The sequence below is a fragment of the Chelmon rostratus genome, chromosome 10 (assembly GCF_017976325.1).
Source record: "Chelmon rostratus isolate fCheRos1 chromosome 10, fCheRos1.pri, whole genome shotgun sequence".
In the NCBI taxonomy this organism is placed as follows: Eukaryota; Metazoa; Chordata; class Actinopteri; order Chaetodontiformes; family Chaetodontidae; genus Chelmon; species Chelmon rostratus.
In genome coordinates this window covers 2,437,718-2,452,633 of record NC_055667.1, presented here as the reverse complement: position 1 = coordinate 2,452,633, position 14,916 = coordinate 2,437,718, and the positions used below count along the sequence as shown (strand labels likewise).

At 41.9% G+C, this 14,916-nt stretch overlaps 2 protein-coding genes across 2 annotated transcripts in view; one reads left to right on the top strand and one right to left on the bottom strand.

The window, feature by feature from the left end:
- The first annotated feature begins 99 nt into the window (after window positions 1–99).
- Window positions 100–6,537, top strand: si:ch73-70k4.1. The gene is made up of 4 exons (XM_041946554.1): window positions 100–244; window positions 1,945–2,083; window positions 4,453–4,982; window positions 5,667–6,537. Exons 1-4 carry the CDS (start codon window positions 105–107, stop codon window positions 5,737–5,739), a joined length of 882 nt encoding a protein of 293 aa, XP_041802488.1. The 5' UTR covers window positions 100–104; the 3' UTR covers window positions 5,740–6,537.
- Window positions 6,538–6,986: 449 nt separating this feature from the next.
- Window positions 6,987–14,916, bottom strand: part of prkcz (protein kinase C, zeta) — a 118,828-nt gene continuing 110,898 nt past the window's right edge. Inside the window, exon 18 of the mRNA XM_041945812.1 lies at window positions 6,987–12,370. Coding sequence (XP_041801746.1) covers window positions 12,283–12,370 — 88 coding nt within the window. The 3' untranslated portion in view covers window positions 6,987–12,282. The remainder of the gene's footprint in view (window positions 12,371–14,916) is intronic.

The window sequence follows — 14,916 nt, the reverse complement described above, 5'->3', positions numbered from 1 at the left end:
TGATTGGCTAAAATAAACTGACGTCAGGTTACAGGAATAAGGAAGTTCCCATTACTCGCACTAGCGCGAAATTTCGAAGCTGTTGTGAATGCTAATTTATTGAAATGGCTGAACATCAGTCCAAGTCTAAACTTAAACGAAAGAAGTGCTCTTTTAGCGAAGATAAGCATCCGGAAACATCTTCCAGGGGAACGCTGAACAGGACAGCAGCGTCCTCCAGTGAAGTTGTAGCAGAGCCCGAGAGGTGGGTGTGCTTACTCTGTCAGTTTTTGACATACATTGTATGAAAAACATCGCTGTTAAAGCGTGGTCCAAGGTTAAAACTGTTTATTTGTTTCTTTTTTGTTTCATATACGGCCTACCGTTTATATAGTGACTGTGATAAAGTCTTTGCCTGAAAGGAAAGCGAGACGCCACGGAGGACGGACCTCCATTAATATCTCAATAGTTTAATGTGTTCTTGCTTATCAGCTGAAGCGCATGCAGAGCAGAACATAACTGAAGACTCTTTACGAACAAGTTGGTGCTCCTGGAAAATTCGGCATGTTCGTGATCTAACACAGTCACACTTCTTTGTAGATACACAGCTAAACCTCTTCGATTTCCTCACATTGTGATTTATCTTCGGTGCGTTTTAAGTTAAGGAAGCTTGCAACTCGAGAGGTGAAACCACAGACTTAAAAAGTCAATGTTTTAATGATAGAAAAGCAGGTTTGTAAAAAAAAAAAAATTATGCCAAATGAAAGCTGTACATCCTAGAAATATGAAGAATATATGTAGTCAGATTTTGGAAAGGGGTTTGGTGTTTTCTTTCCATTCAAAATGGACACATTTTCACTCTTAATGGTTGGCACATTAGCCCAGTTAGTCTATGAATGCAACATGGATCTACAGAATGAACATCAAGGAAACAACAACGATGATGCAATATAGGAGTGGAATTTAATCAACTCCTCTGAGAATTAGTTTTCACAATAAGACAGGAAGTGCAAGACACAGACCAGACACCAGTGAACAACACCTCAACAGACCCGACGAGACATAACGTGTTGTTTAATTTTTATGTATGTATGTTGGACACTTTTAAAGCACCCTTCTGTCTCTGTATCATTTGCCTATACTGCCAAAGCCAGCACTTGCCTCTGAAACGGTTTCATAATAAAAAAAGAAGAATATCGTCATTTTGTTCTAAATCAAACTGATTTAGAGAGTAGAATGATAGAGCTTTTGCATCAGGAGTGGAATTGAATCAACTCCTCTGAGACAGTGTGATCAAAAACACAACTTTATAGCTTAAAAAGGGTAGGATTTATTGCAGGGCTAATAGATTGCACAGGTGTACCTAATACAGTCATAACTGTAAGGCTAAATCCAAGCTGACATTAAATAGGAACATGCTGGTAGATGCCAAGTAACGTAGAAATGCAGCAGAGTCGTCAGAAATGGAGCAGCCATACATTAAATTAATTACACCAAATTTGGCCGAATGTCTGGTAGAGGAGAATACACAGACGACGTGGTCTGAGAGCCATGATGCACCTGTATATCACATAATTTCATACATTTAAAATAAATCACCTTGTTTCTAAAAATGCATGTATATTTCAGCCCTTACCATTCTGCTAAATGCAGTGTGGGATCTACAGTTTGCTCTCTCACTTTATTATTTACAGAAGCAGACATTATGCACCAGATCAAAGAGCGGTTTCATAAATAATTTGATTAACACATTAAAAATGCATATAAAATTATTTAAAAAGGAAAAAAGCTAAAATGAAACCATTGTCATAACAGTCTCTCTCTTATTGGGTGATGGAAGATTAAATCTAGTTTTTATACATCTGGAAACTCTGGACAGACACTTGATTTGCCATTCAGAAACATGCTAGAGGAGGGTTTGTGCTAGTCGTGTGAAATAGACAGTATGTAATATCTGGTGTACAGGTCAGTGTCTCCTGCAGCAGTGTGGTGGAACAGAGAGCAGCTGCCTGCTGTGGAGAGTCTGTGGGCCTTGACACTGAAGTCTGCTCTGCTGTACCAGCACTGTGACCTGGTTCCTGATCTCCCACATCCATCTACAGCGGTATGTTACCATCAAGTGTGCCTCATTACATAGTCCCTGTAGTGAGTATGGTGAACCTCACAACAAGACATCATCACATCAACGAACTAAAACTCTAAATGTTCAAAGTTCAGATGTTTAAAAATGTTTTTGTGGTGTGAATGCATCTTTCAGTCTGATTGACTGAGGAAATTCCAGGTATTCCCTGAAATTCTGAGGAATTTCTACTCCTGCACCATTGAGAGCGTTCTGATGGGGAACATTACGGCCTGGTATGGAAACAGCAGTGAAAAGAACCATGAGGCCCTGCAAAGAGTGGTTTGTTTGGTTGAACATACAATAGCAGTGATGTATCCCGCCTAAAGGATATTTACACCACGTGCTGCAAAAATAAGACTCGGACAATCATTAGCGCTCATGAAACGACTAGCGGAGTGCTTCCTGTAAAAACAGGCAGCTAGGGAGGACATTGATCGGTGTTTAGCATAGCGTTGAATGTGCGCTATGCCCACCCGTCATGCTAATGTTAGTGGCCCTATTAACTGGACTGGACTGGATGCTCACAGTGAACACAGCCAGACTGCCGAACATAGCCTCAGAGACAACAGGGAATACAGTACCAAGGTGGCTTTCTTGCCGGGTTTGGCTCCTGACAAGGCCTGAGTTAGCTAATAAGACCACTAGCATCTAACCGAGCTGCCCTCCTTACAACAGCTACACTTACCAGCAGTTAGCAGTTACTTTAGCATCAGGTAAAGCTATCTGTCCATCAGGAAGCTCTGTAAATCGGTACAAACTGTCCTCCGCCGGTCTTGGAGGCTGTCGTAGGTCCTGGTCTGACTGTGTTCACTGGAAGGCTGCTGGTGAACAGCAGTCAACGGTTGCTTTAGAAGCAAGTAAAGCTATTTGTCCTGAGCTGAGGCAGAGCAGCTGGAGAACATCAGAGGGGAAACAAGAAAATATTATCTTCATGAAAAAAGATCCAGTTTCATCTAAATCAGTGAATATATTTATAAAGTTGTGTTCTTGTACACCGCCATGCTTCTGCAGTAGCCCAGAAGAGACAAACTAAACTCTGGCTCTTGAGACCACCTTTCCTGTTTCTAGCGGCCACTGTAGGTTTTCTTAAACGCCTGTAAGGGAGGGTGAGGCGAGAGGTATTCAGGCGAGAGGCCACTAAATCCTGCACACAGATACTTTAAACATTGATTTTGACTTCATGGGAACTTTAAGGATCGCAGCCACCTGGATAATGGCCTTTTCTCCCTGCTGCGGTCGGGAGAAGATACTGGATACACCAGGCCAGCACTGAGAGTCTCAGTAAGGCCTCAGGCCACTAGGATGCTAAATGAGGTCACTACCTAAAACTGCCCCTCCCCCAATCATACGCATATTTATTACTCTTTATATTGTCAAAACTCTTTTTAATGCACAAATTGAAGAAAGTGGCAGGATTGCATTGATTGTACCTCATATGATTCCATATGACAGATAAACTGAACAGTCTGCATTTCATTGAGCGCGTCTTGACAACAACAAGAAAACGGCAAAGTGGAACAGATTGGAAATAATCCCTGATGGTGTGTGAGACATGAGTCTGTTGTGATACTGATGGAATTAGTGCTGTGGAAGTGAACATTATTTTGAATGTAGCATGTGAGCAGTGCTGAATACACTCCCTCTATAATGATCTGAAAATTGACCAGAGTATAAAGTGTTACAGGAACACACTGGATGTTTTACATGTTTTAGCTCATTAGCTATAAACTATATGGAGTTTGTAGTAATCAGAGTTCTTTTTTGACTTGAAGTTCTGTTATTAGTGTGCAGTAGTGCAGTTCTTGGTGTCCGCTCCCAAATAGCTAACTTGATGAAAAAAAACCCGCCAAAACTCACAGTATGATTTCCACAACGTTAATGTCTGGTTATCGTTAGTCTTCTGGATTTGATTTCGTGACTACGTAGCTCATGAATGTAGTGCATTCCACCAGTTCACCCTCAGATTTTGGCTATTGCATCATCCACGTATGCACCGCTAGTGAGCAGTTTTCAAAGTAGTCCTCGCATCAACAAAGCAGCTTTGACGTAAAAGGTAAGAAGAAGCTGTGAGTATGCAGGGTTTGTATTTAAAGCTCTGCTCTTTATTAAAGCTCTGGTATGGTCCTTTAAAATGCGACAGACTGATGATTACATTTTTTGACTGCGCTGTAACAGATTTCTTTGTTTACACTCTTGGATTAATACAAACCATGATGAGTTATACAGTATGCCTCCTAAACACAGTGCCCTTTAATGATTACCTCTGCTCTGCTCTACCTTCTCTGCGCAACTTTAGGTTTCCTTTTTTGGTTGTTAAAAAGGTCTCGATCTGTTTTTCTCTGTTACTTTAGAGACCCACACTAAAGTTGGATGAACGGTGGTGTGACCTCAGTGAAGAGGTTGCTCCCTTCCCTGAACCCTCCCCACCTTCTCCAAGGACTTCACTGAGTCCAGATCCTCTCAGGCTCAGCCCCTCCCTGCAGGACCTTTTAGCGCAGACCGAACCAGCACCAGACCCACCTGACAAACAGCTGTCCTCTCAAAGCAAGCAAAGCCATAATGGCAAGGCAACATCTCTTCAAACCCTCCGCAGAAGACCACAGCCTTCCCTCCACAGCTGGGAGGGGGCGGCATCATCAGCAGGACCCCCAGGTGTTGGAGGAGAAGAGGAGAGGAAAGCAGGAGAGCAAGGAAAAGAGACGGGAACAGTCAGCCGACAGCTCCTCACAAACCAGGTGAGCGTGTCTGACAGGCAGAAGCAGGCTGAAAATAAAGAGGAAGTGGAGGCGCAGAGGAGTGCCAGGGGAGGTGGAGAAGCAGCAGGAGGAGGAGGAGGAGGGCTGCAGAGCTGCCCCATGTGTCTGCTGGTGTTCCCTGCTGGGTAAGAGCAGCCACACACTTTGTTTGTTTTTCACCTCAAACTGGACTAGAGGAAGGATTCTTTCTCATCCATCTCTGTAACTTCTAATCTAATTTCTCATTTTTGGAAACGGGAGTAACTTGAGTTGGAGTTTCAGTCCCACTCACTTGCTCATTGTTCAGCTGCCTTTCATATCCATCCATTTCCATTAATTTTGTGCTCCCACTGCATTGGCTGTGGTAGAATTTGGAATAGAAAGGCATGTAGTGCTTCATACATATTTTGGTTTTCCAAAAAACACGTGAACATCCCCACAGATATACATGCAGATCAGGCTGTTCTGGATTATCACAGGTTGCAGAGCTTCACAAAGGAGCACACTTTTCAAGTTTAATCAATGCACTCTGCTGAACTATGTGTCAAGCAAGTTCATTGGTTGAACTTGGTGTTGGAGGTGAGTTCTGAACAGAAAGGGGGGGTGGGGGGGGTCATCGGGCTGTATGTTCCATGCTTTTGTTTAGATGTTTGTATCTTCACTGTATGTACTTCTTTCTGTTTTTGTATTGATATTGACTGTGTACGCTGTCTCATCTTGTTCTGTGAAGTGCATTACAAATAGAGTTCTCAGTGTTATTATTATTGTCACACATGGAGTGTGCTCACTGTCAGTCTCAACATCCGATCTCCCCGTTCCTGTTTCTCCAGGTTCACCCAGATGGACTGTGACGGCCACCTGGCCCAGTGTCTGTCAGAGGTGAACGTGGACGTGACCTGGTGAGCCGACAGGAAGCTGGCTGCTGTCCAGGAGCTACGAGCGGCGCAGATGCCCCACACACACTTCACAGTCAGATGTGGAGCAGGACTTTCCCAGAGAGCAGCTCAGTATTCATGAGGCACTGACACCGTACAGACCTCGAGTCAGTGGGTCATACCTCAAGGTGAGTAAATCAGGATGTTCACCTCTTTGCAGAAAAAACACGTGAGGTGGGAAGAACATTCCTCTATCATGGAAGAAGGTCAGTTGTGAGAGTAAAATATATCAAACCGGCTGATAGAGACGGGGTTTCTCTTGGACAGCTGTACAGAATTATCCACTGACTCATTTAAAGCCTAAAAACTAACACACATGACACCTGGCCTGGATGTTATCAGCATTGAGTGGAACTGTTAAAAGATATGATCACAATTTGTTCTCGTTTGACTAATTCTGTTGTTGAAATTAATGATTTCAAGCTAAAAAAAGCACAGTGGCTGTGTACAGCTTCCTGAAGTCTTGTTGTCACAGTGAGGTTGTGTCTGCACAGAGGCCAAAAACAAAACCTGTTCTTACAGACCTCATCTGGCCACCTGAGCTTCGGCCGGAGACGCTGCTCAGACATGCTGGGTGAATGGAAACACTGCTGCTTGTCAGTAATTCCAGCCTCATTATTGACTTTCTCTATGTGCTTGGTAACATGCGTACCATAGACAGTCAGATAGTAAATGTATCTGCATACTAGGGCTGGGCAAAAAAGCTGCAACGTGTATCATGATAAAATGTTTTGTTTCAGTCGTATTCATAATCAATCATTTTTAATGACCAATTTTTAATAAAGACCAGAAGAAAGGTTGAATGTAAGCAAATTTGTTGTGTCTGTTTGTCTTAACTATGCTTTTCTATCAAACACTGTATCGAACACTTTTCTTGTTGCTGTTGATGAAGATCTTATTGTCGGTACATCTCACTATCATTTTCTTGCCCAGGCTTACTGCACACTCGCATTAACATATATACAGTGTGCACTGTGGAGTGTGACTGAGCAGATTAAATCCTCTGCAGATTGTTGTATATTCATTTCTAGTAAACCTTTCAAGTTTATTTTTTCCATATCAAATAAGCAGGGATAAGGTCTCCCAGTATGAACAGAGTAACTGGTGATCAGAGGTACTCTGCAAAGAATTTTCTGCCATCGTCTGCAAAAAGGAAGGACTCAAATCACGGAAAAACAGTATTATTTTTAATAATTACACATATTTACAAAGATGCCATGAAGCAAAACTAAGCATTATCCAACCAGCATTATGCTAGAAAAGAAATGTGGACTAAATTCATTCATTTTAGCTCAAGATTCTCTTTCTTTTACATGTTTGAATGGCCTTCGCTGTTCTGAAATGTTGCTTCAAGGACTCTTCGTTTATCCATTGGTCCCTAAAGAAAGCCTGGTGTGCAAGGAGATCAACAAAATGCAACGTAAATAAGATGGAGCAAATGAGGTGGAGTTCAGGAGGAGGAAGTGATTTCTGTGATGTCTTGGTGTGTCTGTGTGTGTGTGTGTGTGGCGTGTGTGGACTAATTGGTGACCGTGGAACTGCTTCATTATCTCTCCTCTCTGGTTCTTCCCTGCCTGTAAAGACCCTACAGCTAATTGAGACCCTTTGACTCAGGATCAGCTAATTAATCCTATTATGTGGTTATTAAATTAGCATGGGTCAGATTTCATCATATAAATCTCAGCCAATGGAGAGCTCCTCAGAAGCACTGAGACACAAAGCTCATTTCAGAGGCGAGGACTTCTTTCTGTTGGTGATTTTAACCTGTGCTCCTAGTTGATATTAACAGATGTGTTGTGCATGCGCTTCATGTTATCCCAGCCTTTTAATAGCACAAGGCTCCTAAATTGGGTTACAAAAATGTTGCTTGCTGTGTATAAAGGTGGCAGTGTATGAAGTTAAACTTATATGAACCAGAAGCAGCCTCAATCTTCACAGTATAAAGTAAATCCTGGCTTCTTGTTGTTTTTGTACACACTGCACCATCAGCTGGGGAAACGAAGATTAGTGTGAAAAAATGGATCATAACAGTGCAGAAATGCAAGCTGAGCCTCCAGACCACTGATGTTAGAGAGCTGACCACTTCGTGTCCGGCTGGCTTTACACTGAGCAACTGTAGCACTGTCAGCGGCAGGTTACAAACTCATCCAGAACATTCGTGCCCAGGTCACAGTCTTTAACCACAGCCACTTCCCTGGTGTTCGCTGTTACAGACCACCATTGGCCACAAAAGAAGCCATCTCTTCTCCTTCTGATGCCTGCGCAGTTTGGATGACTCCGAATTCATTCGTATAGGCAATCTAAATTGGGATTGGCTTTATTCTACCTCCGATTGCAGTGTGTGATTTCTTTAACCTCGCACAATTTATTAAATGCTTCTACTTGGCCCAACCCAAAAGATCTATGCAACTCTGCATTCCTGGATCTCATTCTCACAAACAAGCAAGTTTACTTCAGCTACACTATTCTGTAATGATGGTGGCGATCATTGTGCCGTCGCCTGTGTGAAAGGCTCAAGATTTAAGTTCAGACCTCGTTATGTTTTTAAAATGTATTCTAAATTGGAAGAATTTCTGCATGACTTGCACAATAGTGACATTGGCAGAGTCAGTTTAATCCATGATGTTGAGTGTGCATGGGAATATTTTCTTATCTCTTCAATATTCATTTGCAATAAGCATGCCCCTATACAGAAATTCAGGATTTCTGGACAGGACAACCCTTGGTTCATGGAGAAGCTGTCGGACCTGATCAGGGAAAGGAACGGCTCCTGGGCTGAGGCTAGAGCCACTATCTAGACCTAAAATTAATGCACAATCCAGACTAGGATATCCACGTCAGAGTATTACTTAATCTCTTTTTAGAAAACTCTCAACCATCCCACTAAAATTTGGAAACCAGTAAAATCATTGTCACGTTCCAATCCCAGTACAGCCTTTCCTGAATGCGTTTAATTTGACTCGACTGATTTTAAGAGCAAAGCAATTAAAAGCATTTCATTAAGCATTTCATATCAGCTGTGTCTGTGCACACATATGCAGCAGGGTCTGGGAGCTCCTATTCCTGTTTTGTGACACCTCCATCCTGTACTGACTCTCCTTGGGACCCTCTCAATTTTCAGAAATAACCCTGGGAAGGCCATGCCAACTGCTAAAGTGCATCTTTATGCAGATGATACTATGTTCTACTCATTGCCTCTTCTCTGACTGAGGCTAAGTCAGCTGTTGAGGGCTTTGTTTGCTTTAAAGTTGGTTCTCAATGCTAGGAAAACCAAATGCATATTAAGAACCTAGTGCAGAAGCTGATGTTTTTCTTATCGAAATAGCACCTGCTTTAATTTAGCAGTTCAAAAAAGCACTTGTACAGGCTGTGTTGTTATGCGTTCTGCACTGTGGGGACATTATTTACATGAACACTATCTCTTCTACACTTCGCTGCCAAGACTCTGTATCACAGTTCTCTATGTTGTATATGCAACTCGTTGTCCCGTACACATCACTGTGTACTTTATGATCTGGTTTCCTGGGTTTCATTAGGAGAGACAGCAGCATCAGCACATTTTATTTACAAAGCCACGCTGGGTAAACTCCCATCATATCTGTGTAATTGCCTGTCACTCACCGGCAGAAGTTATCATTTTCACTCCTCTACCTGGACTCGCTCACGCTGCAGAGCACCTTTATCCTGTTCTGCACCCTGATCATGGAATAACCTTCAGAACACGCTACAGCTTTATGAGTTTGCCTCCCTGGGAGAGTTTGAAGCACTGATTTAACAAAACAAAACAAAACAAAAAAACTGTAACTGAAGAGAGTATTTGCTATTCCTAAGTTGAATTTGTATTTGTATACATATTTGTATTTGTATTATACCTGCTGTTGTCTGTAATGTGCTTCTTTTTTTTAACTTTTCCTTTGTTGTTTATGACACAAATCCAATTCTTGATTAGGGCTGAGTATTAACTTAAACCGCTCAATACTGATGCTAATACCTGTACCAACAAAATACTTTCAGCCTAGCATGGAGAATATGAATTTGTTTTGTTTGCATTTAAAACTGTTCAATGCATCAGTGTGTTACATAAGAAAACAGTAAAAGTCTACATAAAATATCCTGATTCAGATCAAGACATGTGACCGCATAAAACATAATGAAAAAGATGAAGAATCAGATCAAGCATTTGATGCCAACTCTTGATATTTGACAGTTTTCAATAGTCAGTACTGAGCTTGTTAAACCGGCTCTGTTCCTGATGCTAAGGGGACAGACACAGTCCAAAGAGGGACAACAGATGCACATGCACTTCTGTTTAAACTACCCTGGGTGTCTGCATACACAGATGTTTCTTGGCATGTACAGTCTAAAATGTATGACCATGTGGACTGTACACATCCAAAACCCTGTGAGCACGGTCCGTTAAGACATGGCATAGGTATGAAATTTATGTCATATGGCCACAAGGACGAGAGAGTATAACATGGCAGTGTTATTGCAGCCATTTACCTGGCTATGTCAATACATCTGGTGAAGTGTGAAAGCTTTCAACAACACTTGGCTGGGATTTGAATGAATCTCCAACAAGATGACCTGTCCACGTGACACACTTTAAGTCGAATGAAATATTTAGTTGAATAGGACAGACAGAAAATAACAAACAAATGTTTAAAATACCAGCATTAAAATAAGTAGAGAAGCATGATAGTACTCTCCATGTGCAAAAGTAAAGAAACAGAACACATGACTGAAGTGAAGCTCTGTCACTCACAGGTCTCTGCTGGAAGCAAACAACCCTAACGAGACTTTTTATATTTGACATCTTCTGGTAACTTGATGCTAAATGGCGTGGTCCTCATCATAAAACACCCCTGCTAACCAGCTGCTGTCGGTCCTGCAGAGTTGCACAGGTACACCTGCCTGCCCACCCACCCTTGGAGGCTAGAGGAGCACCTATGATGGATCCCTGAAGACCTTCTTTTATTCTTTTTAGAAATACGATTCACAATAAATCTGAATATCAATTAAACATGATTTTTGAGTGCAAAACAGATTGTTGTTGTCATTTCATGTGGATTTTTATAACCAAAAGAACAATCTAACAAGTTCAGTTGCACCATGTAAAGCCAGCCTTAGTATGGAGATGGGAACGCACAAAGAGCCCAAAATGGAAAAGGAGACACGTTTCCACAAGACAGCACAACCATGATCTTTTCGACCGGCTGCAGATGGTCACGCAGTGGCAGCTGGTGTGGAAGAATCTGAGCTCGCCAACAAGTATTTTCATCGCAAATACAGGACTGTATAGATGCTGTCTGCTGCACGACACCCATCTGTGACATTTCTCAATGATAATTTGGCATTAGGAAAACTGTTGGTAAGGACACAATCTTCACTATTAAACATCTACACACCGAGCTTTACCCTTGAGCCTTTTGTGTCTTACAGCCACCAATTGTAGTCATTTCTGATGTCTGCTTAGATGCTACTCCTGTGAATCTATAGAGCAGACATACATTCTCCATTCTACACTGATTCTCTGAATTGATTCATTAAAATAAAAAGATTCAGTCATGTGTCAGGACTGAAGCGAGCTTCTGTACTCCAAAAATATTGATTCCCCTAAAAATTTGAATGATTTGGACCAACCCTGGCAGAGTCTAGTCGTGGGTTCAATTGGTCATGATGGGTGAAGAAATGTTCAATAAGAGATAAGTGCAATCAGAGACATAGTAATTAATACAATCTTTGAGGCACTTCTTAAATAAAAAGTCATCACCCAGTTAGTTTTCCCCCCATTGTTTGTGAAAGTCATAACAAAAAGAAAGATTTGTGGTTGCGGGTGAAAATGTGCCACTTCCATCAATAAAAAGGCATCATCAATTTTGGATTCACTACCTACATTATAATACACAATAATAACTTATTTTTTTCCTTTGTCGTTGTACATTCTTGTTTCGTGTGAGGCGTCCACCCCCTCCCCCCAAGAAAAAAAAAAGAAATGAACAAAAAAACAAAACAAAGTGCACAGAAAATTTCAAGTTCTTCAGCAGAACTGTCATATTCATCCAGGGACGTGAGACGGGTTGAAATGTGTTCATGATGGCAGGCACAGAATGAAACAGCTCTCTGCTCGAAGTACAAAGCTTTGACACAAGGAAAGACATTCTGAGGGGAGAAAGGAATGAAGCTAAAGGAGGAAAAGAAAAGAAAAAGAGACAACGTAACGACAGGGAATGTTCTTGAAGTCCAGTGTCTTTGTTTTCCTTGTAGATACCAAGAAAGAGTTTGGTGACCCCCAACAAAACAATCTGAATGGTCCAGGAAGGAAAGTCTCCCATTCTCCTGTTTGCTTTGACTTGTTGACAGGTCCAGAGGGTGAGTTCATCCTCCCTGTTGTCCTTTACTCTTCCTCCTCCTCCTCCTCGCCTCTCAGAGTTGGCTTGCGAGTGGTTTTTGGCTGAGATGGCAGCTTGGACAAACAGTAGGTGGGCGAAGGAGGAAGCTGGTCTCTCCTTCATACAGACTCTTCTGTGGATAGCAGCAGGGGGTTAATGTATTCAAATCCCTCAAACTCTGACTGGTCTATTCTCTTTATGACGTCCCTGAGGAGAGAGAGACAGAAAGAATTAGAGGTGTTGTTTGATCACCAACGCAGAGTACAATGTTATCCACAAAGGCAGGGACAGACTTTCACAGCATTGACAGAAAGAGCGTTCCTACTCCTGGACTCCAGGTTTAGAATGACTAGAGATACACGGATTCCAACACATCGAACCAGACTCATGAGTTATTGTGCTGGTCATAGTGAGTTTGGAAAAAGGTGAACTATTTCTGGGGCCTTAAATGCTTTTACTACTTACTATAAGTGGACAGCAGAGAAACAACAGGAAGTTGGGGAGGAAGAGAGATTGTTGAGCGGCGTTCTCCAGGTCCCTGCTGGGTTCTGTGGTTCATAATCGCCACCTTCACCCCAAGATTACAAAGACTAGAGTCTGTCGGACCTTCAGATGACTTTTGATCATTTTTTGAACTTTCGAGTGCTGTATTGAGAAAATATTTTTTAATCACTTGCTTATAGAGCCAGCTCGCTTTGATCAATCAATACTTCACCTGCTGGGTCATGACAAGGACAAGGGCTGGAAAAAAGAGCAGTGAATGATGAGATTGTCTGCATCAATTTTGAGTCAATCAAAATGAAATGGAATAACTTGGTTGCAGCTTGATCCAGACTGTACAGCTGTGAAATGCGGTGGAGAAACCACACTTGAATGTTGTCAAAAACAGGTTTTGAACACAATTCAAAATGGCGGAAAATTAGGTGAAACGTTTGGGATTCCTGCTCCAAAAACATGCAAAATCATTCATAGAATCCAGGGAAAAAGAACTGTATTTGCAGCTCACGTGGTTCACAAGTTATTAACAAAAGCATGAAAGCTGGGCCACCCAGGGAACGTGGACTATGGACTGCTGTGGTTGGCAGCCTGAACACTGAACGGTGTTTGAGAGTAGAAACACGACACTGAAAGGCATTAACAAAGAAATTGTATTTAATGTTGATCAGCTGAATCAGGCCACTACCTGATTTGCATAAAAGCCACACCACACCACTCTTTTACACGTTGAAGTTAATTCTATGGAGTCGTCACAATTACTCGATCTGATAGTGGGGCGAAGTACATCTTTTTGTGCCAAGTTCAACTTTGGTGAACTTTGACCCGCAATTTGAGTGTCCAATACCAAGCTGTCTTGATAGTACTAACGTTTGAGACAACAGAGAGCTGGAGAAGAAACCATTGTATCTTATTAACTGTGTTGCACCGTCCACTTTTCTTGAACCTCTTGCGTCAGATTGACTTTACTCCACAACAGATGAATGGTCTGCAGACACTTCGGAGACAGGAGTCAATGGTACAAATACATGTTTTGAATAAACCCTGTGAAGCCATTAGTGCATGAGTTAAGCTAACAAGTTAAGCAGTTTGTTAACAGACCATAAGCAAGCTCGTTAGCTGGGAGATGCATTGTCCTATTTCCATAACTTTCTGTTGAGGTGGTGAACACGTCGTCAGGAAAGTGCATCGTGTCACAGAAGTGACAGCTTTGCAGTGGTTAAGAACTCCGAAGGCTGACTTTAAGTTGCATATACAAGACACCAAGACACATGTTAGAAGTACAACTGGCTACAAGGAGTAAAAAATGACAGTTCTAACAGCTCCTGGCACAGATTACCTTTTGAACAGACTTGCAGTAAGAGTTTCTTGCAGACATCACCTTGTGGTAAATAACAGAACTGCAGGATGCGACATTCCTGTCAGCTCAGTTTGTTGCTTGGTTTTTGATACATACAACAACTCATAACATGCAGTATTTTTAATTTCCTTTGCTTTTTCTCCTTTAAGGATGTTTATGAGCTTCAATCTGCCCTTTAATTGCAAGGATTGTATTCACATGTGCATAACAAGGTAGTTTACAGTGCTTTCATTATACAACAGTTGGTTCTCATACATTTTTAACTGCTCCCTGCCTTTTTTAACAAGTGTAACTAAAATTGATGTTGTTTTTTAATGCTTTACAAAATACATGTAACAACAGAAACTGTGTGTTTTTGGTGGTTCCTTCTGCTATAGTTGTGCAAAAAGTCTACAACTGCACCAGCTGAAACCACCTTATTAGTTGATGTTTCTTTCTTAGTTTCTCTCAGAATAAATCCTTAAAAGCGTGTAAAATGGCATTCCTCAGTACATGATGTCAAGTGAGACAGAAAGAACATGGTGCAGACTAATCAGTGGAGGAACTGGAGCTGCTTCTTTGTTTCTTGGGTATGCCGCTTCCATTAACAAAGGCATAATCACAGGTAAATGGAGCGGAACCCCATAACTAGTGGGTTCACAATGGCTGAGTAAAAATAAATGTACTCCCTTAGCAACACTGCTGGCTTCCTCTCATGCAGCAACAGGCTGTTTACTCATCTGTGTGTGTGCTGACGGTGAGATGAGGAGCTGAAGCCCAGAAAGGAGGCCTCTCACTGGGAAAGGCTGAGAGGCTTTCTCCCTTCAGACACTAAGCAGAGGGCTTTGAAGTTAAAACAATAGGTGCGTTCACTGGACTTCCCCCTGGTGTACCAGGTGGGTGGGGGTCTTACTTTAGG